The sequence below is a fragment of the Hyla sarda genome, chromosome 3 (genome assembly GCF_029499605.1).
Source record: "Hyla sarda isolate aHylSar1 chromosome 3, aHylSar1.hap1, whole genome shotgun sequence".
Classification (NCBI taxonomy): domain Eukaryota; kingdom Metazoa; phylum Chordata; class Amphibia; order Anura; family Hylidae; genus Hyla; species Hyla sarda.
The window spans coordinates 14,541,555-14,569,396 of NC_079191.1; the positions used below are offsets into that span (position 1 = coordinate 14,541,555).

At 45.3% G+C, this 27,842-nt stretch overlaps 1 protein-coding gene across 4 annotated transcripts in view; it reads left to right on the top strand.

Moving 5' to 3' along the window:
* ADCY3 (adenylate cyclase 3) overlaps positions 1-27,842 on the top strand; it is a 209,818-nt gene extending 181,976 nt beyond the window's left edge. For all 4 annotated transcript variants that reach the window (XM_056563787.1, XM_056563788.1, XM_056563789.1 and 1 more), the window contains exons 14-20: positions 9,653-9,734; positions 15,484-15,642; positions 15,741-15,887; positions 16,756-16,875; positions 18,843-18,969; positions 22,094-22,218; positions 23,272-27,842. In XM_056563787.1, the coding sequence (XP_056419762.1) occupies positions 9,653-9,734; positions 15,484-15,642; positions 15,741-15,887; positions 16,756-16,875; positions 18,843-18,969; positions 22,094-22,218; positions 23,272-23,454 (943 nt within the window). In that variant the 3' untranslated portion in view covers positions 23,455-27,842. The remainder of the gene's footprint in view (positions 1-9,652; positions 9,735-15,483; positions 15,643-15,740; positions 15,888-16,755; positions 16,876-18,842; positions 18,970-22,093; positions 22,219-23,271) is intronic.

A 27,842-nucleotide genomic window follows, 5' to 3' on the forward strand; every position in this document is an offset into this window, starting at 1 on the left:
GATTTGTAAGTTACTTCTATTAAGAAATCTTAATCCTTCCAGTACTTATGAACTGCTGTATACTACAGAGGAAATTATTTTCTTTTTGGAACACAGAGCTCTCTGCTGAATCACGAGCACAGTGCTCTCTGCTGACATCTCTGTCCATTTTAGGAACTGTTTGCTAAGGGGATTTTCTCCTACTCTGGATAGTTCTTAAAATGGACAGAGATGTCAGTAGAGAGCACTGTGCTCGTGATTCAGCAGAGAGCTCTGTGTTCCAAAAAGAAAAGAATTTCCTCTGTAGTATACAGCAGCTGTTAAAAGATTTTTTAATAGAAGTAATTTACAAATCTGTTTAACTTTCTGGCACCAGTTGATTAAAAAAAATAAGTTTTCCACCGGTGTACCCCTTTAATGCTCTATACTGAAACAAATGTCTTCATATCATCTGTGCTAAAATATGGTGGGGTCATGAATAAGATGTAACCCCAAAATAAAAAAAAAAAGGTCATCTTATGCCCAGATACTGATTTCCAACTGACGCAATCCCCCTATACCGGCTCTCTACCTGATGCCATTCCCTATACAGCCTCTCTACCGGATGCCATCCACCTATACCGGCTCTCTACCTAATGCCATCCACCTATACCGGCTCTCTACCTGATGCCATCCACCTATACCGGCTCTCTACCTGATGCCATCCACCTATACCGGCTCTCTACCTGATGCCATCCACCTATACCGGCTCTCTACCTGATGCCATCCACCTATACCGGCTCTCTACCTGATGCCATCCCCTATACAGCCTCTCTACCTGATGCCATCCACCTATACAGCCTCTCTACCTGATGCCATCCACCTATACAGCCTCTCTTCCTGATGCCATCCACCTATACCGGCTCTCTACCTGATGCCATCCCCTATACAGCCTCTCTACCTGATGCCATACACCTATACAGCCTCTCTACCTGATGCCATCCACCTATACCCGCTCTCTACATGATGCCATCCACCTATACCGACTCTATACCTGATGCCATCCCCCTATATTGGCTCTCTACCTGATGCCATCCCCTATACAGCCTCTCTACCTGATGCCATCCCCCTATACCGACTCTCTACCTGATGCCATCCACCTATACCGCCTCTCTACCTTATGCCATCCACCTATACCGGCTCTCTATCTGATGCCATCCACCTATATCGGCTCTCTACCTGATGCCATCCACCTATACCGGCTCTCTACCTGATGCCATCCACCTATACCGGCTCTCTACCTGATGCCATCCACCTATACCGGCTCTCTATCTGATGCCATCCACCTATACCGGCTCTCTATCTGATGCCATCCACCTATACCCGCTCTCTACCTGATGCCATCCACCTATACCCGCTCTCTACCTGATGCCATCCACCTATACCGGCTCTCTATCTGATGCCACCCACCTATACCGGCTCTCTATCTGATGCCATCCACCTATACCCGCTCTCTACCTGATGCCATCCACCTATACCCGCTCTCTACCTGATGCCATCCCCCTATACCGGCTCTCTACCTGATGCCATCCACCTATACCGGCTCTCTACCTGATGCCATCCACCTATACTGGCTCTCTACCTGATGCCATTCCCTATAAAGCCTCTCTACCTGATGCCATCCACCTATACCGGCTCTCTACCTAATGCCATCCACCTATACCGGCTCTCTACCTGATGCCATCCCCTATACAGCCTCTCTACCTGATGCCATCCACCTATACCGGCTCTCTACCTGATGCCATCCACCTATACCGGCTCTCTACCTGATGCCATCCACCTATACCGGCTCTCTACCTGATGCCATCCACCTATACCGGCTCTCTACCTGATGCCATCCCCTATACAGCCTCTCTACCTGATGCCATCCACCTATACAGCCTCTCTACCTGATGCCATCCACCTATACAGCCTCTCTTCCTGATGCCATCCACCTATACCGGCTCTCTACCTGATGCCATCCCCTATACAGCCTCTCTACCTGATGCCATCCACCTATACAGCCTCTCTACCTGATGCCATCCACCTATACCCGCTCTCTACATGATGCCATCCACCTATACCGACTCTATACCTGATGCCATCCCCCTATATTGGCTCTCTACCTGATGCCATCCCCTATACAGCCTCTCTACCTGATGCCATCCCCCTATACCGACTCTCTACCTGATGCCATCCACCTATACCGCCTCTCTACCTGATGCCATCCACCTATACCGGCTCTCTATCTGATGCCATCCACCTATATCGGCTCTCTACCTGATGCCATCCACCTATACCGGCTCTCTACCTGATGCCATCCACCTATACCGGCTCTCTACCTGATGCCATCCACCTATACCAGCTCTCTATCTGATGCCATCCACCTATACCGGCTCTCTATCTGATGCCATCCACCTATACCCGCTCTCTACCTGATGCCATCCACCTATACCCGCTCTCTACCTGATGCCATCCACCTATACCGGCTCTCTATCTGATGCCATCCACCTAAAGCGGCTCTCTATCTGATGCCATCCACCTATACCCGCTCTCTACCTGATGCCATCCACCTATACCCGCTCTCTACCTGATGCCATCCCCCTATACCGGCTCTCTACCTGATGCCATCCACCTATACCGGCTCTCTACCTGATGCCATCCACCTATACAGCCTCTCTACCTGATGCCATCCACCTATACCGGCTCTCTACCTGATACCATCCACCTATACAGCCTCTCTACCTGATGCCATCAACCTATACAGCCTTTCTACCTGATGCCATCCACCTATACCGGCTCTCTACCTGATGCCATCCACCTATACCCGCTCTCTACCTGATGCCATCCACCTATACCGGCTCTCTACCTGATGCCATCAACCTATACCAGCTCTCTACCTGATGCCATCCACCTATACCGGCTCTCTACCTGATGCCATCCCCCTATACCGCCTCTCTACCTGATGCCATCCACCCATACCGGCTCTCTACATGATGCCATCCACCTATACCGCCTCTCTACCTGGTGCCATCCACCTATACCGGCTCTCTATCTGATGCCATCCACCTATACTGGCTCTCTACCTGATGCCATCCACCTATACCGGCTCTCTACCTGATGCCATCCCCCTATACCGGCTCTCTATCTGATGCCATCCACCTATACCGCCTCTCTACCTGATGCCATCCACCTATACAGCCTCTCTACCTGATGCCATCAACCTATACAGCCTCTCTACCTGATGCCATCCACCTATACAGCCTCTCTACCTGATGCCATCCACCTATACCGGCTCTCTACCTGATGCCATCAACCTATACCGGCTCTCTACCTGATGCCATCAACCTATACCGGCTCTCTACCTGATGCCATCCACCTATACCGACTCTCTACCTGATGCCATCCCCCTATATTGGCTCTCTACCTGATGCCATCCCCTATACAGCCTCTCTACCTGATGCCATCCCCCTCTACCGGCTCTCTACCTGATGCCATCCACCTATACCGGCTCTCTACCTGATGCCATCCACCTATACCGGCTCTCTACCTGATGCCATCCCCTATACAGCCTCTCTACCTGATGCCATCCACCTATATCGGCTCTCTATCTGATGCCATCCACCTATACCGGCTCTCTACCTGATGCCATCCACCTATACCGGCTCTCTACCTGATGCCATCCCCCTATACCGCCTCTCTACCTGATGCCATCCACCTATACCGGCTCTCTATCTGATGCCATCCACCTATACCGGCTCTCTACCTGATGCCATCCACCTATACCGGCTCTCTACCTGATGCCATCCACCTATACCGGCACTCTACCTGATGCCATCCACCTATACCGGCTCTCTACATGATGCCATCCACCTATACCGCCTCTCTACCTGATGCCATCCACCTATCCCGGCTCTCTATGTGATGCCATCCACCTATACCGCCTCTCTACATGATGCCATCCACCTATCCCGGCTCTCTACGTGATGCCATCCACCTATACCGGCTCTCTACCTGATGCCATCCACCTATACCGGCTCTCTACCTGATGCCATCCACCTATACAGCCTCTCTACCTGATGCCATCAACCTATACAGCCTCTCTACCTGATGCCATCCACCTATACCGGCTCTCTACCTGATGCCATCCCCCTATACCGGCTCTCTACATGATGCCATCCACCTATACCGCCTCTCTACCTGATGCCATCCACCTATACCGGCTCTCTATGTGATGCCATCCACCTATACCGGCTCTCTACCTGATGCCATCCCCCTATACCGGCTCTCTATCTGATGCCATCCACCTATACCGGCTCTCTACCTGATGCCATCCACCTATACCGGCTCTCTACCTGATGCCATCCACCTATACCCGCTCTCTACCTGATGCCATCCACCTATACCGGCTCTCTACCTGATGCCATTCCCTATCCAGCCTCTCTACCTGATGCCATCCACCTATACCGGCACTCTACCTGATGCCATCCACCTATACCGGCTCTCTACCTGATGCCATCCACCTATACAGCCTCTCTACCTGATGCCATCCACCTATACCGGCACTCTACCTGATGTCATCCACCTATACCGGCTCTCTACCTGATGCCATCCACCTATACCGGCACTCTACCTGATGCCATCCACCTATACCGGCACTCTACCTGATGCCATCCACCTATACCGGCACTCTACCTGATGCCATCCCCCTATACCGGCTCTCTAACTGATGCCATCCCCCTATACCGGCTCTCTACCTGATGCCATCCACCTATACTGGCTCTCTACCTGATGCCATCCACCTATATCGGCTCTCTACCGGATGCCATCCACCTATATTGGCACTCTACCTGATGCCATCCACCTATACCGCCTCTCTACCTGATGCCATCCACCTATACCGCCTCTCTACCTGATGCCATCCACCTATACCGCCTCTCTACCTGATGCCATCCCCCTATACCGGCTCTCTACCTGATGCCATCCACCTATACCGGCTCTCAACCTGATGCCATCCACCTATACAGCCTCTCTACCTGATGCCATCCACCTATACCGGCACTCTACCTGATGTCATCCACCTATACCGGCTCTCTACCTGATGCCATCCACCTATACCGGCACTCTACCTGATGCCATCCACCTATACCGGCACTCTACCTGATGCCATCCACCTATACCGGCACTCTACCTGATGCCATCCCCCTATACCGGCTCTCTAACTGATGCCATCCCCCTATACCGGCTCTCTACCTGATGCCATCCACCTATACTGGCTCTCTACCTGATGCCATCCACCTATACCGGCTCTCTACCGGATGCCATCCACCTATATTGGCACTCTACCTGATGCCATCCACCTATACCGCCTCTCTACCTGATGCCATCCACCTATACCGCCTCTCTACCTGATGCCATCCACCTATACCGCCTCTCTACCTGATGCCATCCCCCTATACCGGCTCTCTACCTGATGCCATCCACCTATACCGGCTCTCTACCTGATGCCATCCACCTATACCGGCTCTCTACCTGATGCCATCCACCTATACCGGCTCTCTACCTGATGCCATCCACCTATACCGACTCTCTACCTGATGCCATCCACCTATACCGCCTCTCTACCTGATGCCATCCACCTATTCCGCCTCTCTACCTGATGCCATCCACCTATACCGCCTCTCTACCTGATGCCATCCACCTATACCGCCTCTCTACCTGATGCCATCCACCTATACAGCCTCTCTACCTGATGCCATCCACCTATACCGGCTCTCTACCTGATGCCATCCACCTATACTGGCTCTCTACTTGATGTCATCCACCTATACCGGCACTCTACCTGATGCCATCCACCTATTCTGGCTCTCTACCTGATGCCATCCACCTATACCGGCTCTCTACCTGATGCCATCCACCTATACCGCCTCTCTACCTGATGCCATCCACCTATACAGCCTCTCTACCTGATGCCATCCACCTATACCGGCTCTCTACCTGATGCCATCCACCTATACTGGCTCTCTACTTGATGTCATCTACCTATACCGGCACTCTACCTGATGCCATCCACCTATTCTGGCTCTCTACCTGATGCCATCCACCTATACCGGCTCTCTACCTGATGCCATCCACCTATACAGCCTCTCTACCTGATGCCATCCCCCTATACCGCCTCTCTACCTGATGCCATCCACCTATACCGCCTCTCTACCTGATGCCATCCCCTATACAGCCTCTCTACCTGATGCCATCCACCTATACCGGATCTCTACCTGATGCCATCCACCTATACCGGCTCTCTACTTGATGTCATCCACCTATACCGCCACTCTACCTGATGCCATCCACCTATACCGGCACTCTACCTGATGCCATCCACCTATATCGGCTCTCTACCAGATGCCATCCACCTATACCGGCTCTCTACCTGATGCCATCCACCTATACCGACTCTCTACCTGATGCCATCCCCTATACAGCCTCTCTACCTGATGCCATCCACCTATACCGGCTCTCTACCTGATGCCATCCACCTATACCGGCTCTCTACCTGATGCCATCCACCTATACCGGCTCTCTACCTGATGTCATCCACCTATACCGGCCCTCTACCTGATGTCATCCACCTATACCGGCTCTCTACCTGATGCCATCCCCTATACAGCCTCTCTACCTGATGCCATCCACCTATACCGGCACTCTACCTGATGCCATCCACCTATACAGCCTCTCTACCTGATGCCATCCACCTATACCGGCACTCTACCTGATGCCATCCACCTATACAGCCTCTCTACCTGATGCCATCCACCTATACCGGCACTCTACCTGATGCCATCCCCCTATACCGGCACTCTACCTGATGCCATCCACCTATACAGCCTCTCTACCTGATGCCATCCACCTATACAGCCTCTCTACCTGATGCCATCCACCTATTCCGGCACTCTACCTGATGCCATCCCCCTATACCGGCACTCTACCTGATGCCATCCCCCTATACCGGCTCTCTACCTGATGTCATCCCCCTATACCGGCACTCTACCTGATGCCATCCCCCTATACCGGCACTCTACCTGATGTCATCCCCCTATACCGGCACTCTACCTGTGGAGGATAAGCATATTGGTTGGAGTTTTCCATTACACATTCCGGCACTTCTTATCTCTTTGGTTCTGGTCTGCTCACATGCCATCATGTAGTTGAGTATCGGTAGCTCAGTTGGGTGGATTTTTCATGGCTTGTGCAGTGACCCTGTATGTAATCTGTCGGGACTACATGGTTAATACCTGTTCTATGACTCAATTTACTGATATACAATATATTCGTCATTTGGGCCATTGGGATACTTTTAGTATCCAGGTATATATATGTGTGTTTATGGTAGATAGTGTCTCCCTTTACGGTATAGATTTACATCCTCAATATTATCTCCAATTGCAATGATTTCCATTTTCACTTTTTTGAACGGTGATTGGGAACCAATATATTTTTAGGACAATTACCATTTACCCTGGATGCTGGGACACTGGCGCCTGGACATTGATTATTTTTTTTTCCAACTGTAATTTTAATTGAAAGTTTTCAATACAAAAATCAAAGAAAATAACAAGCAAACGAAACTAAACGGGCCACAAAAATACAGAAAGGTACATCCAAAAGGCTTGAGGTAGGCTGCTGTGTTACATCGAACAAATTAAAGGGGTATTCCAGGAAAAAACTTTTTTTTTTTTTTATATCAACTGGCACCAGAAAGTTTAACAGATTTGTAAATTACTTCTATTAAAAAAATCTTTACCCTTCCAATAATTATCAGCTGCTGAAGTTGAGTTGTTGTTTTCTGTCTGGCAACAGTGCTCTCTGCTGACATCTCTGTCTGTCTCGGGAACTGCACAGAGTAGAAGAGGTTTGCTATGGGGATTTGCTTCTAAGCTGGGCGGTTCCCGAGACAGGTGTCATCAGAGAGCACTTAGACAGAAAAGAACAACTCAACTTCAGCAGCTCATAAGTACTGAAAGGATTAAGATATTTTAATAGAAGTAATTTGCAAATCTATATAACGAAGCAAGCTCGGCACCACTCTCTGTATCTTTAGGACAGGAAAAGATGGGACCCTTTTTGACTTCTCCCCTTGCAACTGCTGGAGGTACATATAGGTGCTGCTACGCTATAAGACATTATGAACACGTATCCAATAGGAAAAAGAAGCGGACCTTGAATGCAAGTTGACTTTATTGACCGAAACGATCAAAGGCACATCGGGGGGGGGGGGGGGTGTAAAGACAGGGGAGAGACGCGGGGGTATCCTCTCGGTGACGGACCGTTGCGCGCCGAAGCGCTTCTCACAGAGTTCTGGAGTATCCCGTACCTACTACATTTTTTCTGTTCTTTCATGGTTGTTGTTTTATCCCTCCCTATATTTGAGATTAGGGAACAACACCGTGGTCAAGGCCTCCCTGTTAAAGGGGTACTCCCGTGGAAAACTTTTTATTTTTTTTAATCAACTGATGCCAGAAAGTTAAACAGATTTGTAAATAACTTTTATTAAAAAAAATCTTAATCCTTCCAGTACTTTTTAGGGGCTGTATACTACAGAGAAAATGCTTTACTTTTTAGATTTCCTCTGATGTCATGATCACAGTGCTCTCTGCTGACCTCTGCTGTCCATTTTAGGAACTGTCCACAGCAGCATAGGTTTGCTATGGGGGATTTTCTCCTGCTCTGGACAGTTCCTGAAATGGACAGCAGAGGTCAGCAGAGAGCACTGTGCTCGTGACATCAAAGGAAATGCATTTCTTTTTTTTCTTTTTTTCTTTCTCTTTAGTATACAGCCCCTAAAAAGTACTGGAAGGATTAAGAATTTGTAATAGAAGTGATTTACAAATCTGTTTAACTTTCTGGCACCAGTTGATTAAAAAAAAAAAAAAAGTTTTCCACGGGAGTACCCCTTTAAGGAGGTGGGACCCTCAAAAGGCAGGGCCAGAGGGACGGGAGGCTGCAGCATTGGAGGGCCCCTTTCTCCCTATAATTGTATTGTCCATTTGATGATTCCTCTCTAGACCCCACCCAATGTTCTCATAACCAGTACATCTGTCAGTGGTCTCCAACCTGCGGACCTCCAGATGTTGCAAAACTACAACTCCCAGAATGCCCGGACAGCCAACGGCTGTCCGGGCATGCTGGGAGTTGTAGTTTTGCAACATCTGGAGGTCCGCAGGTTGGAGACTAGAGATGAGTGAACTTACAGTAAATTCGATTCGTCACGAACTTCTCGGCTCGGCAGTTGATGCCTTTTCCTGCATAAATTAGTTCAGCTTTCAGGTGCTCCCGTGGGCTGGAAAAGGTGGATACAGTCTTAGGAGACTCCTAAGACTGTATCCACCTTTTCCAGCCCACGGGAGCACCTGAAAGCTGAACTAATGTATTCAGGAAAAGTCATCAACTGCCGAGCCGAGAAGTTCGTGAAATGATCGTATGTCGGGGCCATCGTAGGTCGGGGGGTCACTGTCATAATATTTATTGATGTAATACTAATTTGACATTGAAATATTTTACTGTTATGATTCCATCTGATCTAAAGATTATGTGCGATCCGCAGATTACATGTTATCCTACAAATTTACATTTATTTTACTTTTCTCTTCTTTCGCAGGGCTTATCTGGTTCCTTCCAAATACTCCATGACAGTGATGATCTTCATTATGATGCTAAGTTTCTATTACTTTGCCCGACATGTAAGTTTCCATCTCACCTAACCATGTAATCTCAGAAAAAATGGCCCCTAACACACACAGAAGTGGACAACGATATTGTGTAATACTGATGTCCAACACAACCCTACAACCTAACACATATGTAACTAGCTATGTTAGATAAGCCATTTAAAGGGGTATTCCAGGAAAATACTTTATATATATATATATATCAACTGGCTCCAGAAAGTTAAACAGAATTGTAAATTAAAAAGGATTTGGATACCGCTCTTACCAGCATCGGAAACCTCTCACACCTGTGCAGCGGACTGCCGGCACCGCCTCCGGCAACTCCTTATACTAGAAAAGAACTCCGTCCGGCACCAAAGTATGGGGTAAAAGGCTTGTCTTTATTTATTCCACAGCAGGTTACATACAGATCAAGATGTCTGACGCGTTTCGCCCTTTACAGGGCTTAATCGTAGACTAGTCTACGATTAAGCCCTGTAAAGGGCGAAACGCGTCAGACATCTTGATCTGTATGTAACCTGCTGTGGAATAAATAAAGACAAGCCTTTTACCCCATACTTTGGTGCCGGACGAAGTTCTTTTTTAGATTTGTAAATTACTTCTATTAAAAAAAAATCTTAATCCTTTCAGTACTTATGAGCTTCTGAAGTTAAGGTTGATCTTTTCTGTCTAAGTGCTCTCTGATGACCAGTTGCCCAGTTTAGAAGAGGTTTGCTATGGGGATTTGTTTCTAAACTGGGCGGTTCCCGAGACACGTGTCATCAGAGAGGATTTAGACAGAAAAGAACAACCTTAACTTCAGAAGCTCATAAGTACTGAAAGGATTAAGATTTTTTTATAGAAGTAATTTACGAATCTGTTTAACTTTCTGGAGCCAGTTGATATATATGTAAAAAAGTTTTTTCCTGGAATATCCCTTTAAGGTAGACAGAAACCCCACCTCGAAGAGACATAAATAAATAAAATATAACTTTTATTAGGAAGTTAGTAGATAAAACATATATACATATAACCCCAACTTAACAATACACATATAATACAAGAAGCCTGCAGTCATCAAGGAATATAACCGCAGGGGCCTTGCAAATCAAGGTGGATATTGATACACTGCTCAAAAAAATAAAGTGAACACTTACACAACACAATGTAACTCCAAGTCACTGACACTTGTGTGAGATCCCACTGTCCACTCAGGAAGAACACTGATTGACAATCAATTTCACATGGAACAGACAACAGGTGGAAATTATAGGCAATTAGCAAGACACCCCCAATAAAGGAGTGGTTCTGCAGGTGGTGACCGACCACAGACCACTCCTCAGTTCCTATGCTTCCTGGCTGATGTTTTGGTCACTTTTGAATGTTGGCGGTGCTTTCACTCTAGTGGTAGCATGAGACGGAGTCTACAACCCACACAAGTGGCTCAGGTAGTGCAGCTCATCCAGGATGGCACATCAATGCGAGCTGTGGCAAGAAGGTTTGCGGTGTCTGTCCACGTAGTGTCCAGAGCATGGGGGCGCTACCAGGAGACAGGCCTGTACATCAGGAGATGTGGAGGAGGCCGTAGGAGGGCAACAACCCAGCAGCAGGACCGCTACCTCCGCCTTTGTGCAAGGAGGAGCAGGAGGAGCACTGCCAGAGCCCTGCAAAATTACCTCCAGCAGGCCACAAATGTGCATGTGTCCACTCAGTCAGAAACAGACTCCGTGAGGGTGGTATGAGGGCCCGACTTCCACAGGTGGGGGTTGTTCTTACAGCCCAACACCGTGCAGTACATTTGCCATTTGCTAGAGAACACCAAGATTGGCAAATTTGCCACTGGCGCCCTGTGCTCTTCACAGATGAAAGCAGGTTCACACCGAGCACATGTGACAGACGTGACAGAGTCTGGAGACGCCGTGGAGAACGTTCTGCTGCCTGCAACATCCTCCAGCATGACCGGTTTGGCAGTGGGTCAGTAATGGTGTGGGGTGGCATTTCTTTGGGGGGGCTGCACAGCCCTCCATGTGCTTGCCAGAGGTAGCCTGACTGCCATTAGGTACCGAGATGAGATCCTCAGACCCCTTGTGAGACCATATGCTGGTGCGGTTGTCCCTGGGTTCCTCCTAATACAAGACAATGCTAGACCTCATGTGGCCGGAGTGTCAGCAGTTCCTACAAGAGGAAGACATTGATGCTATGGACTGGCCGCCCGTTCCCCTGACCTGAATCCGATTGAGGACATCTGGGACGTCTCGCTCCATCCACCACAGACTGTCCAGGAGTTGGCGGATGCTTTAGTCCAGGTCTGGGAGGACATCCCTCAGGAGACCATCCTCCACCTCATCAGGAGCATGCCCAGGCGTTGTAGGGAGGTCATACGGGCACGTGGAGGCCACACACACTACTGAGCCTCATTGGGACTTGTATAAGGACATTACATAAAGTTGGATCAGCCTGTAGTGGGGTTTCCACTGTGATTTTGAGTGTGACTCCATATCCAGACCTCCATGGGTTGATGATTTCCATTGATAGTTGAATGTGACAACAAAATCACACAAAAATTATGTAAAGACGAAAGTATTTCATACGATTAGTTCATTCATTCAGATCTAGGATGTTATCTTAATGTTCCCTTTATGTTTTTGAGCAGTGTAGAAATCCACCACTATATTGAACCTATTTAATACTACTCCAATTCTTATCACCAATGGAATAATAATATATACTGGTAAAATACAATATGCAATCACATATACGAATTGGGTTAATAGAAAGGAGAGATTTGAATAAATAGATGTACAAAAATCGTAATTGTAACAAATAAACCTGGGCTCCTGCGCAGCGTTTCGCTCACTACAGCTCGTCAGGGGGATTCAGAGTACAGGTCGTTACATCCTGAAAGGTAATGTGGCAGTGGCCAAAAAAGGCCTCAAGGTCACCTGACCCATTATGGGCTCTTGTATTTTGATCTGAGAAGCCAAGGCTACATTTTTCTGAGGGGTCCCATCCTTTTTTTTTTTTTACAGAATCTAAAAATCTATCATTCATAAGGCAAACGTCACTAAAGGGGTACTCCCATGGAAAACTTTTTTTATTTTTTTTAAATCAACTGGTGCCAGAAAGTTAAACAGATTTGTAAATGACTTCTATTAAAAAAATCCTTCCAGCACTTTTTAGGGGCTGTATACTACAGAGGAAAGGCTTTACTTTTTAGATTTTTCTGATGTCACAACCACAGTGCTCTCTGCTGACATCTCTGTCCATTTTAGGAACTGTCCAGAGCAGCATATGTTTGCTATGGGGATTTTCTCCTGCTCTGGACAGTTCCGAAAATGGACAGCAGAGGTCAACAGAGAGCACTGTGGTCATGAAATCAGAGAAATCTAAAAAGTAAAGCATTTCCTCTGTAGTATATAGCCCCAAAAAAGTACTGAAAGGATTAAGATTTTTTAATAGAAGTCATTTACAAATCTGTTTAACTTTCTGGCACCAGTTGATTAAAAAAAATAAATAAATACGTTTTCCACGGGAGTACCCCTTTAAACAAGATAATTCTAAGGACCACCAAGTGGGAAGTGTTATGTTCAAGGGTTACTCCGCCCCTAGACATCTTATCCAAAGGACATGCCTGCACCCCACATCGCCAGTCATCCGGTGCCGGATGACTGGCGATGTGGGGCGGAGGCTTGTGACGTCACGGTCACGACCTGATCGTGATGTCACGCCCCCTCCTATAGGCTTGCATTGAGGGGGCGTGGCCATGATGTCACTAGCCTCCGGCGCTGCACCCAACGCTCAAAATGAATGCCGGGCTCAGCAGGAGGATCGCAGGGGTCCCCCTCAATGCAAATCTATGGGAGAGGGCATGATGGCCGCCACGCCCCCTCCTATAGACTTTCATTGAGGGGGCGTGGAGTGACCTCTCGAGGGGCGTGGCAGTGATGTCACGACCCCCCGCCGCCTGCACCCAGTATTCTAAATGAACACCGTGTGCTGCACAGAGATGAGCTGGGTCCCCCGCGATCAGACATCTTATCCCCTATCCTTTGGATAGGGGATAAGATGTCTAGAGGGGTGGGGGGTACCCCTTTAAGATCATTCTAAGTACTCTGAGTAAGATGTGTTGCGTTAAAGGGGTACTCCCCTGAAAAACATTATTATTATTATTATTATTTTTTAAACAACTGGTTTTGTAAATTACTTCTATTGAAAAATCTTAATCCTTCCAGTACTTAGCTGCTGTATACTACAGAGAAAGTTCTTTTCATTTTGAATTTCCTTTATGTCTGACCACAGTGCTCTCTGCTGACACCTCTGTCCATTTTAGGAACTGGCCGGAGAAGGAGAGGTTTGCTATGGGGATTTTCTCCTGCTCTGGACAGTTCCTTACATGGAGAGAGGTGTCAGCAGAGAGCATTGTGGTCAGACAGAAAGGAAATTCAAAAAGAAAAGAATTTCCTCTGGAACATACAGCAGCTGATAAGTACTGAAAGGATTAAGATTTTTAAATAGAAGTCATTTACAAATCTGTTTAACTTTCTGGCACCAGTTGTTTAAAAAAATATAATGTTTTCCAGTGGAGTACCCCATTAAGAGGAGCACATGTATTTTGGACTAATGCAACCAACCTAGGCAATTGTCTCCAGTCCCAAACTAGGACTAAACATTCTTCTAGGAACCATTCCTGGAGATGAGAATATTGACAACACATCAGATTGCCCTATCATGGTGAAAAATGGGGTTGTCACTACCTTCACCCCAGGGAGGGAGGTCACTAGAAGACGTAACCAGGGTCCTTCTATATGGTCCATCATTCATCTGTGCTCTCTGCTGACATCTCTGTCCATTTTAGGAACCGTCCAGAGCAGCATATGTTTTCTATGGGGATTTTCTCCTACTCTGGACAGTTCTTAAAGGAAAACTGTCATATGTTTTGTCCCGCACTATCCTGTGGCTAGTGCGGGTGACGCTGAACATTTTGAGTCCTACCTTGCTCGGATCCGCTGCGCCGTTCGCCCATTATAGCTGGTTTTCGGTATATTCAAATTAGCTGCTAACTGGCACGGGCGGGGTTACTGCCTTTAACTGGCACTGTGACGTAACCGCCACCCGGCCCGCAGCACCGCTGGCTAATGAATATTCATACGTTGTCTTACACGCTCTGTCTCATCTCGGCCGAGTCCTGGACGATACTGCGCATGCGCCCTTACTCCAGCGCTGCTCCAGACAAATGAAGCAATGCTGAAGACCGCTTCCGGGTATAGTAGGAAATCCCGCGCATGCGCAGTATCTTCCAGGACTCGGCAGAGATGAGACAGAGAGTGTAAGACAACGTATGAATATTCATTAGCCAGTGGTGCAGCGGTTACATCACAGTGCCAGTTGAGGCAGTAACCCCGCCCGTGCCAGTTAGCAGCTAATTTGAATATACCGAAAACCAGCTATAACGGGCGAACGGCGCAGCGGATCTGGGCAAAGTAGGACTCAAAATGTTCAGCGTCACCCGCACTAGCCACAGGTACCCGTGGATAGTGCGGGACAAAACATATGACCGTTTTCCTTTAAAATGGACAGAGGTGTCAGCAGAGAGCACTGTGTTCCAAAAAGAAAATAATTTCCTCTGTAGTATCCAGCAGCTAATAAGTACTGGAAGGATTAAGATTTTTTAATAGAAGTAATTTACAAATCTGTTTAACTTTCTGGCACCAGTTGATTATTTTTTTTTTTTTTTTAAGTTTTCCACCGGAGTACCCCTTTAAACCCTAATTTGGTCTTCCAGGTTGAGAAGTTAGCCAGGACCCTGTTCTTATGGAAGATCGATGTCCATGACCAGAAGGAGAAAGTCTATGACATGCGGCGCTGGAACGAGGCCCTGGTCACCAATATGTTGCCTGAGCATGTAGCGCGCCATTTTCTGGGCTCCAAAAAGAGAGACGAGGTAAGAGGGATAGTACATAGACCCAATGTACAGTACGAGGGAGGCTTGTGACTCTTTTATGGTGGCCATCTGATTGGGGTTTCTTTCCTGTTTCTCAGGAGTTGTACAGTCAGTCGTATGATGAGATCGGGGTGATGTTCGCTTCTATCCCAAACTTCTCAGACTTTTACACAGAAGAAAGCATCAACAATGGCGGCATCGAATGCCTCAGGTTCCTCAATGAGATCATCTCCGATTTTGATGCAGTAAGTTTCTTGGCCTTGCATCTAGTGATATTAAAGGGGTTCTCCGCCCCTAGACATCTTATCCCCTATCCAAAGGACCCCCGCGATATCGGCTGCGGCACCACCAGACATCCGAACATCACTCCGTGCCGGATGACTGGTGATGCGGGGCGGAGGCTTGTGACGTCACGGCCACGCCAGTGACATCACGGCCACGCCCCCTCATTGCAAGTCTATGGGACTTGCATAGACTTGCATTTAGGGGGCGTGGCCGTGACGTCACAAGTGGGGCACGGCCATGACGTCACGAGCCTCCGGTGCTGCACCCGACACTCTACACAAACGCCAGGTGCATCAGGGAGATTGCGGGGGTCCTCAGAGGTGGGAGCCCCGTGATCAGACATCTTATCCCCTATCCAGAGGACCCCCGCGATCTTGGCTGCGGCACCCCAGACATCCGAACTTCACTCTGTGCTGGATGACTAGCGATGCGGGGCGGAGGCTCGTGACATAACGGACACGCCCCCTTAATGCAAGTCTATGGGAGGGGGCGTGATGGCCTTCACGCCCCCTCCCATAGACTTGTATTGAGGGAGCACGGCTGTGACGTCACGAGCCTCCGGTGCTGCACCCAACGCTCTACATGAATGCCGGGTGCAGCAGGGAGATTGCGGGGATCCTCAGCTGTGGGACCCCCCCCCCCCCGATCAGACATCTTATCCCCTAGGGCAGAGTACCCCTTTAAGGGTAGACCTTCAGCTTATAAAGGATAAAGAACAGCGCAATAGGTCACCAAGATCTCAAAAAATAATGGAGAATGTCCTGAGCAGATCGGTGAGAAAAGGACCTGCCATATATGATTCTCTTGTGTTTTTCTTTTTCTGTAAAGTTGTTGGACGAGCCTCAGTTCCGGTGTATTACAAAGATTAAAACCATAGGAAGCACTTACATGGCTGCATCCGGAGTCACTCCAGACCCCAGTACAAATGGTTACAACAACACTATCAAGGTTTGTATCGCTGGATTTTAATATAAGGCAAAAGCAAGTGCATACCTGATGGGAGGTAGGTCTCTAATGACCCAAAATGAGGCTCTAATTCTTACAAAATCAACTGTATCCCATTGTTTATAAATGCAATTATATAGCTGCCCATTGTTTATAAATATAACTACTATGATACTGCCCCCTATTAACAAGAATATAACTACTATAATACTGCCTCCTATATACAAGAATATAACTACTATAATACTGCTTCTATATACAAGAATATAACTACTATAATACTGCCCCTGTATACAAGAATATAACTACTATAATACTGCTCCTATATACAAGAATATAACTACTATAATACTGCTCCTATATACAAGAATATAACTACTATAATACTGCTCCTATATACAAGAATATAACTACTATGATACTGCCCCCTATTAACAAGAATATAACTACTATAATACTGCCTCCTATATACAAGAATATAACTACTATAATACTGCCTCCTATATACAAGAATATAACTACTATGATACTGCCCCCTATTAACAAGAATATAACTACTATAATACTGCCTCCTATATACAAGAATATAACTACTATAATACTGCCCCTGTATACAAGAATATAACTACTATAATACTGCTCCTATATACAAGAATATAACTACTATAATACTGCTCCTATATACAAGAATATAACTACTATAATACTGCTCCTATATACAAGAATATAACTACTATAATACTGCTCCTATATACAAGAATATAACTACTATAATACTGCTCCTATATACAAGAATATAACTACTATAATACTGCTCCTATATACAAGAATATAACTACTATAATACTGCTCCTATATACAAGAATATAACTACTATAATACTGCCCCCCTATATACAAGAATATAACTACTATAATACTGCCTCCTATATACAAGAATATAACTACTATAATACTGCCTCCTACATACAAGAATATAACTACTATAATACTGCTCCTATATACAAGAATATAACTACTATAATACCGCTCCTATATACAAGAATATAACTACTATAATGCTGCCTCCTATATACAAGAATATAACTACTATAATACTGCCTCCTATATACAATAATATAACTACTATAATACCGCTCCTATATACAAGAATATAACTACTATAATACTGCCCCCTATATACAATAATATAACTACTATAATACTGCTCCTATATACAAGAATATAACAACTATAATACTACCTCCTATATACAAGAATATAACTACTATAATACTGCTCGTATATACAAGAATATAACTACTATAATACTGCACCTATATACAAGAATATAACTACTATAATACTGCCCCTATATACAAGAATATAACTACTATAATACTGCCTCCTATATACAAGAATATAACTACTATAATACTGCCTCCTATATACAAGAATATAACTACTATAATATTGCTCCTATATACAAGAATATAACTACTATAATACTGCTCCTATATACAAGAATATAACTACTATAATACTGCCTCCTATATACAAGAATATAACTACTATAATACTGCCCCTATATACAAGAATATAACTACTATAATACTGCCTCCTATATACAAGAATATAACTACTATAATATTGCTCCTATATACAAGAATATAACTACTATAATACTGCTCCTATATACAAGAATACATAACTACTATAATACTGCTCCTATATACAAGAATATAACTACTATAATACTGCTCCTATATACAAGAATATAACTCCTATAATACTGCTCCTATATACAAGAATATATCTACTATAATACTGCTCCTATATACAAGAATATATCTACTATAATACGGCTCCTATATACAAGAATATATCTACTATAATACTGCTCCTATATACAAGAATATAACTCCTATAATACCGCCTTCTATGTACAACAATATGACTAGACTAACCTGGATTATTTGTGATCTCTGGTAGAAGGAGGAGATCTCGGATAAGGAGCGCTGGCAGCATCTTGCTGATCTCGCTGACTTCGCTCTGGCTATGAAGGTGACGCTCATGAACATCAACTATCAGTCTTTTAATAACTTCATGCTGCGGATAGGTAAGTGCTGTCCTCACATTATAACACTGACGTATGTAGACATTGCTGCGGTCACGATGCATATAAGATGGTTTCCCTCCCCAAAAAACAGCATAGACAGGTAACAGGAGCGTCTCTTCCAGGGCTGGTAATGTTGTTTCCTATACAGTGATCCCTCAACTTACAATGACCTCAACATACAATAGTTTCAGCATATAATGGTCTTTTCTGGGCCATTCTAACTTGAAACCAGACTCAACATACAATGCTATGGAATCTGCAAAATGTGTCAATGGCTGGAAGAACCGACCAATCAGAATAGGCATTCACTGGTAAACCCCCTGTATTACTGAAGTGCGTGCACTGAATTCCTGTCTGGTAGCGCCCCCTACAGTACAGGGAGGTATTACATATTCTGTACTATTTACCTGTATTACTGAAGTGTATGCACTGACTGATGTCTGGTAGCACCCCCTACAGTACAGGGAGGTATTACATGTTCTGTACTATTTACCTGTATTACTGAAGTGTATGCACTGACTGGTGTCTGGTAGCGCCCCCTACAGTACAGGGAGGTATTACATGTTCTGTACTATTTACCTGTATTACTGAAGTGTATGCACTGACTGGTGTCTGGTAGCACCCCCTACAGTACAGGGAGGTATTACATGTTCTGTACTATTTACCTGTATTACTGAAGTGTATGCACTGACTGGTGTCTGGTAGCGCCCCCTAAAGTACAGGGAGGTATTACATGTTCTGTACTCTTTACCTGTATTACTGAAGTGTATGCACTGACTGGTGTCTGGTAGCGCCCCCTACAGTACAGGGAGGTATTGCATGTTCTGTACTCTTTACCTGTATTACTGAAGTGTATGCACTGACTGGTGTGTGGTAGCGCCCCCTACAGTACAGGGCGGTATTACATGTTCTGTACTCTTTACCTGTATTACTGAAGTGTATGTACTGACTGATGTCTGGTAGCGCCCCCTATAGTACAGGGAGGTATTACATGTTCTGTACTCTTTACCTGTATTACTGAAGTGTATGCACTGATTGGTGTCTGGTAGCGCCCCCTACAGTACAGGGAGGTATTACATGTTCTGTACTCTTTACCTGTATTACTGAAGTGTATGCACTGATTGGTGTCTGGTAGCGCCCCCTACAGTACAGGGAGGTATTACATGTTCTGTACTCTTTACCTGTATTACTGAAGTGTATGCACTGATTGGTGTCTGGTAGCGCCCCCTACAGTACAGGGTGGTATTACATGTTCTGTACTCTTTACCTGTATTACTGAAGTGTATGCACTGACTGGTGTCTGGTAGCGCCCCCTACAGTACAGGGAGGTATTACATGTTCTGTATTACTCTTTACCTGTATTACTGAAGCGTATGCACTGACTGGTGTCTGGTCGTGTCCCCTACAGTACAGGGAGGTATTACATGTTCTGTACTCTTTACCTGTATTACTGAAGTGTATGTACTGAGTGGTGTCTGGTAGCGCCCCCTACAGTACAGGGTGGTATTACATGTTCTGTACTCTTTACCTGTATTACTGAAGTGTATGCACTGATTGGTGTCTGGTAGCGCCCCCTACAGTACAGGGAGGTATTACATGTTCTGTACTCTTTACCTGTATTACTGAAGTGTATGCACTGATTGGTGTCTGGTAGCGCCCCCTACAGTACAGGGTGGTATTACATGTTCTGTACTCTTTACCTGTATTACTGAAGTGTATGCACTGATTGGTGTCTGGTAGCGCCCCCTACAGTACAGGGTGGTATTACATGTTCTGTACTCTTTACCTGTATTACTGAAGTGCATGCACTGACTGGTGTCTGGTAGCGGCCCCCTACAGTACAGGGAGGTATTACATGTTCTGTATTTCTCTTTACCTGTATTACTGAAGCGTATGCACTGACTGGTGTCTGGTCGCGTCCCCTACAGTACAGGGAGGTATTACATGTTCTGTACTCTTTACCTGTATTACTGAAGTGTATGTACTGAGTGGTGTCTGGTAGCGCCCCCTACAGTACAGGGTGGTATTACATGTTCTGTACTCTTTACCTGTATTACTGAAGTGTATGCACTGACTGGTGTCTGGTATTGCCCCCTACAGTACAGGGTGGTATTACATGTTCTGTACTACTTTTAACCTACGCCAGGGTTACCTGCTCCTTTGGACACCAAGTAAGGGTGGCTCCATGTTACTTTTTTTTTGTTTTTTTTAAGGACATTGTGTACTGTACAGGACCCTGAAGAAGCTCCTGTCCTCTACATAAACCAGTGTTTCCCAAAGAGGGTGCCTCCAGCTGTTGCAAAACTACAACTCCCAGGATGCCTGGACAGCCAAAGGCTGTCTGGGCATGCTGGGAGTTGTAGTTCTGCAACAGCTGGAGGCACCCTGGTTGGAAAACACTGAAATAGACAGTGATTACAGCTCCCAGCAGATCTTTATTACTTTTATATGTAAGGATTTGCTTTATCTATATTATTTATCTACTTATTTTTCTTTAATCCTCACTTTTTCCTATTTTTGGATGACATTTTGGAGCCTTTAGAACCAATTACCAGGTTTCCATAGAGTTATGGTCTCAACATACAATGGTCCCAACATACAATGGTCATAACATACAATGGTCATAACATACAATGGTCATAACATACAATGGTCCCAACATACAATGGTCCCAACATACAGTGGTCCCAACATACAGTGGTCCCAACATACAGTGTTCCCAACATACAATGGTCCCAACATACAATGGTCCCAACATACAATGGTCCCAACATACAATGGTCATAACATACAATGGTCCCAACATACAATGGTCTCAACATACAAAAGTCCCAACATACAAACGTCCCAACATACAATGGTCGTCCTGGAACCAATTCATATTGTAACTTGAGGGACTACTGTAATAGTGTCCTACTGAAAGTCAGTGCACCCACCCACATGGCCAATGGCCTCACAATGTTTTCCTAAGACGTATGGCGAAGTATGGACCCCTGGGCAATGGTATCCTGAAATGTATGACTTGGGGTAACAACTCCATCCAAACCCCACAATGGGAGACACCAACTTATGATATCAATATTGGTCAGTTCGGTATAAAAAAGCCACATTGTCTTTTCCGCAGGACTCAATAAGGGTGGAGTTCTGGCCGGTGTCATCGGAGCTCGTAAACCTCACTATGACATCTGGGGGAACACGGTGAACGTTGCCAGCAGGATGGAGTCCACCGGCGTCATGGGAAACATACAGGTATGCCAGGAGACGTCATGAAACCTCAGGTCAGGGACAATCTCAATTCTCCTAAAATGCAACTTTTTGAACCACATTTATACGTACGGCTTCGAAATGTCTGAATCAGTTTTGGACTAGATGTCAACCAATGAGATCCAACATGTCTACAGAGTAGTGAAAGGGGTACTCCGCAGAAATAAACCTTTTGGCCATCCTTTCCCTCTCATCAACCTATTTAATTGCCTAATTATATTTCATTAGCAGTTTCCCCTCTTTGGTTGTGCATGAAGTCAGGGAATGACATCATCCAGCCGTCCACTCTGTCTCTGTCCAAATCCCTCTCTGAAAGCAGCCCCCACCCTCCTGAGAGACACAGACCATGTGGTTTCTGCCCTGCACTGATGAGTCTTTCTCTCTTTAGTTAATTAACACCAATGCCCAGGAGACAGTGCTGGGATAATATTAAACAATAAGACCAAACCCCACACCTGGAATGAATTCCGGATGGGGGTGCAAAACCCCTTTAATAGTGCACCCTCCCTTAAGGGAGGGTGCACTATAAAAGGGGTTTTGCACCCCCATCCGGAATTCTTTCCAGGTGTGGGGTTTGGTCTTTTTGTTTCTCTCTTTAGTGCTGAGAACTGGGAGGTGTGTGCAGCCTCAGCCAATCAGGCACTGAAACTCTTTCTGCCGCTAAGAGCAGGAGGGTGGAAGCTGCTCTCAGAGAGTGAGCTGGATGGCAGAGCTGCAATGATTGCTTGGAGATGTAGGCAATGGGAGGGAAGGATGGCAAAGAATATCAAGCAGTCCGAGAAGACAACAGTGGCCACAGGAGCCATGCATATCAGGCAGGATGGTTTACAGGGAACACACACACATACACACATATATATATATATATATATATATATATATATATATATATATACTTTCCTGGCGTACCCTTTAAGATAATGTTGAGTTGGTTACAGAAGATCCCTCCCACTGTTTGGTGGTCTTCCATAACCAAGCAAGGATCTAGGACCAAACGTACTGATTCATCTCAGGATCTTTTTGTCCACCGTTTTGTAGGTTGTAGAAGACACCCATGACATCCTGAAGGAGTACGGCTTCCGTTTCGTCAGAAGGGGACCTATCTACGTCAAAGGGAAAGGCGAACTTCTCACTTTCTTCTTGAAAGGACGGGACAAACAAGGTTCCTTCATCAACGGGTCCTCGGTCACCCTGCCCCACCAAGTGGTGGAGAACTCTTGATCTCTCGATCACCCATCAAGCAGAAAAACACCAACACCGAAACAGCCACCGTATGAGGTCAACGCAGAGACTGATACTTCAGGAAGCCCGGCATCCTCTGACCGCGGGGGGAAAACCTAAAAAGGACACTATAGACGACATATATACCTATAAATACCAGTCTCTTTATTTCTGGAGTTGCCTTTTTAAGACATTTTTCTGCTCAACAACCCTTCGCCGGCACAGGTTCACGAGCTCGGTAAAAACCCATATCCCGGGAGTCCTCCGGCAGAGCCGAAAAGTTGGAGGTTGTTGGTTGACGTTGACTTTTTAGATATCATAGAGAATGCAAATTGGATGATTTACGACACTATTTTTATTTTTTTCGAGTTTAGTTAAAAAACGACTGCAAAAACGGGGTTTTGACTCCCCCCACCACACGGAAAAAAAAATGTACAAGATGAGCACATATGGTCGAAACGCTTTGGGACGTTTTATTTTGTTGTTGGTCGAAACGTCGATATATCTTTCAGGGCAAAATGGGACAGTTTTAACGCTAAAAACAGGACGGCTAACGTACTGCTGGTTTACTGTGATCATAACAATAACCTGCCCATGTAGTTAGTGGGAATGCAACGACAACGAGTGCAATATATTTCACTATATTTGGAGTAAAAAAAAAAAAAAAAAAACTTTTTGAAAAAAAAAATGCAAAAAAAATTTCTAAAAATAATAATTACTAATAATAAAAAAAAAAAAAAGAGACAACTATATATACATAACACACAACGAAAAGGAAGCGACGGCTAGTATTCCCCTTCCAGATACTGCCTGCCGAGCTCACTGCTGCTTACCCCCTCGCCCTTTATCTCGCGCTTTAAATTACGATTTTTTCCCAGGATTTTTTTTTTTTTTAGGGAAGGGGGAAAGAGACTGTTTCATTCACTATCGACGTGCCAGTGCTTAGGGCGGAGCCGACTTCATCGAAAGCCTCTGTGATTTCTATTTTTCTTATTGAAAAAACACACACACAAAAAAAATAATAATCTAATTTTGTATAAAGAAAAAACCTGCAGCTTCCATAAAAAAAAAATAATAATAAAAATGTTACGTTTTATTACCGTAAATAGGAACAGAGGAAAAATACCTAAATAAATAAAATAAATATATATATAAATAAAATATATATAGAAAAGGGAGGGGCGGAGCAAGGTCGTCCATGGACAGAGATCTAATTTACATGTTTTTTTTTTCAAATGTATATTTTTACGAATGATAAAATATATTATATACGGAAATCCTGACGATGCGCTGTATGATGGGAACTGTAACGTAGGGGCGGGAATAGGAGTCGTATTCCTCTCCACGAGCGACCTTCACCATGTTGTCCGTGATACCAAAAAAAAACAAAAAAAAAAGACAAAAATTGGAGAAATTTGGAATTTTTTTTTTTTAAAGCAATTTTCAGCAATTATTTTATTTTTATTATTTTTTTTTTCCAGCAATCTGGAGCGATAATTCACTGTGAGTATTTGGCCGCTTAGGTCAATGTCAGGTTATTTTGTCTTTCCGAAGAAAAAAATAAATAAAATGGTTTCCGTCGACGACCCTCTCAGGTGGTGAGGATTCAAGCTTTAGGGCGGTGGTGGTGGTAGAGGCCGGCGGCAAGATGAATGCAATATAATAATTGGTAATTTATTTAATTTATACTAACAGTGCAGGGAACTGTTCACACCCATTGTGCTTTTGCATAGACAATTATTGTCCAAAGGAAAAACGTTTTTTTTTTTTTTTTTTTTGGCGTGATACGGTGCAATATATTCGTAATTCGGAAAAAGACGTTTGGGAGGTTGTAGTCCGGTTGGAATAGCACTGGATGGAACCAACTGGACATTTTGGCATTGTATGCACACTGCCCCCTTGTGGTCAGAAGAAGCATTACACAGTTGTATTCAGACTGCCCCCTTGTGGTCAAAAGAAGCTGTATTCAGACTGCCCCTAGTAGTTATTAGAATTATTTAGCTGTATACAGATTGTTCCCAAATTGTTAATAGGGGTATTATACAGCTGTATGCACACTGCCCCCTAGTGGTCAATAGGAGAATTAAACAGCTGTATACAGATTGCTTCCCAGCGGCCAATAAGAGCATTTTACAGCTGCATGAACACTGCCCCCTTGTGGTCAATAGGAGTATTATACAGCTGTATACAGATTGCTCCCAAATGGTCAATAAGAGCATTATACAGCTGTATATACTGCCCCTTCCCCCTAGTGGTCAATAGAAGCATTATACATCTGCCACCTAGTAGTTTAAAGGAGCGTTATACAGCTGTATATACACTGCCCCCTAGTGGTCAATGGAAGCATTATACATCTGTATACACACTGCCCCCTAGTGGTCAATAGGAGCATTATACAGCTGTATACACACTGCCCCCTAGTGGTCAATAGGAGCAATATACAGCTGTATATACAATGCCCCCTAGTGGTCAATAGGAGCATTATACAGCTGTATACACACTGCCCCCTAGTGGTCAATAGGAGCATTATACAGCTGTATACATACTGCTCCCTAGTGGTCAATAGGAGCAATATACAGCTGTATATACACTGCCCCCTAGTGGTCAATAGGAGCATTATACAGCTGTATACACACTTCCCCCTAGTGGTCAATAGGAGCATTATACAGCTGTATACACACTGCCCCTAGTGGTCAATAGGAGTATTATACAGCTGTATATACACCGCCCCCTAGTGTTCAACAGGACCATTATACATCTGTATACATACTGCCCCCTAGTGGTCAATAGAAGCATTATACAGCTGTATACACACTGCCCCCAAGTGGTCAATAGAGGCATTATACAGCTGTATATACCCCGCCCCCTAGTGGTCAATAGGAGCATTATACAGCTGTATACACACTGCCCCATAGTGGTCAATAGGTGCATTATACAGCTGTATATACACCGCCCCCTAGTGGTCAATAGGAGCATTATACAGCTGTATACACACTGCCCCCTAGTGGTCAATAGGAGCAATATACAGCTGTATATACACTGCCCCCTAGTGGTCAATAGGAGCATTATACAGCTGTATACACACTGCCCCCTAGTGGTCAATAGGAGCATTATCCAGCTGTATATACATCGCCCCCTAGTGGTCAACAGGACCATTATACAGCTGTATACACACTGCCCCCTAGTGGTCAATAGGAGCATTATACAGCTGTATACACACTGCCCCTAGTGGTCAATAGGAGTATTATCCAGCTGTATATACATCGCCCACTAGTGGTCAACAGGACCATTATACAGCTGTATACACACTGCCCCCCTAGTGGTCAATAGGAGCATTATACAGCTGTATATACACTGCCCCATAGTGGTCAATAGGAGCATTATACAGCTGTATACACACTGCCCCCTAGTGGTCAATAGGTGCATTATACAGCTGTATATACACCGCCCCCTAGTGGTCAATAGGAGCATTATACAGCTGTATACACACTGCCCCTAGTGGTCAATAGGAGTATTATCCAGCTGTATATACATCGCCCCCTAGTGGTCAACAGGACCATTATACAGCTGTATACACACTGCCCCCCTAGTGGTCAATAGGAGCATTATACAGCTGTATATACACTGCCCCATAGTGGTCAATAGGAGCATTATACAGCTGTATACACACTGCCCCCTAGTGGTCAATAGGTGCATTATACAGCTGTATACACACTGCCCCCTAGTGGTCAATAGAAGCATTATACAGCTGTATACACACTGCCCCCTAGTGGTCAATAGGAGCATTATACAGCTGTATATACACCGCCCCCTAGTGGTCAATAGGAGCATTATACAGCTGTATACACACTGCCCCCTAGTGGTCAATAGGTGCATTATACAGCTGTATACACACTGGCCCCTAGTGGTCAATAGAAGCATTATACAGCTGTATACACACTGCCCCCTAGTGGTCAATAGGAGTATTATACAGCTGTGTGAAGAGGCATTTAACAATGTTGCATATAAGGAATCCTCTATGGGAAAACCTTTTTAGCAATAGCCATAAAGCCAACCAAATGCGTCACTACTGCTGTGGAGGACATTTCGGCTTGTAAGCTCAGACCAGACCAGACCCCCTATAGATGTTTCATGTACTTGACTATTAAATTATGGATGGTTCCCAGTTGAAGGGCGTTAAGGATCTTCTATGATGGGGGTTGGAGCGCTGTATAATGGTGGATGGGAAGGTCCAAAAATGGCCAGGGAGCGAAAGAGGAGCAAAGGATACGATGTCTGATCGCGGGGGGCCCGCTGCTGGGGACCCCAGTGATCTCGGCTGCGGCACCCCAGACATCCGCTGCACAGAGCGAAGTTTCCTGGCAATGCAGGGCGGAAGCTTGTGTTGT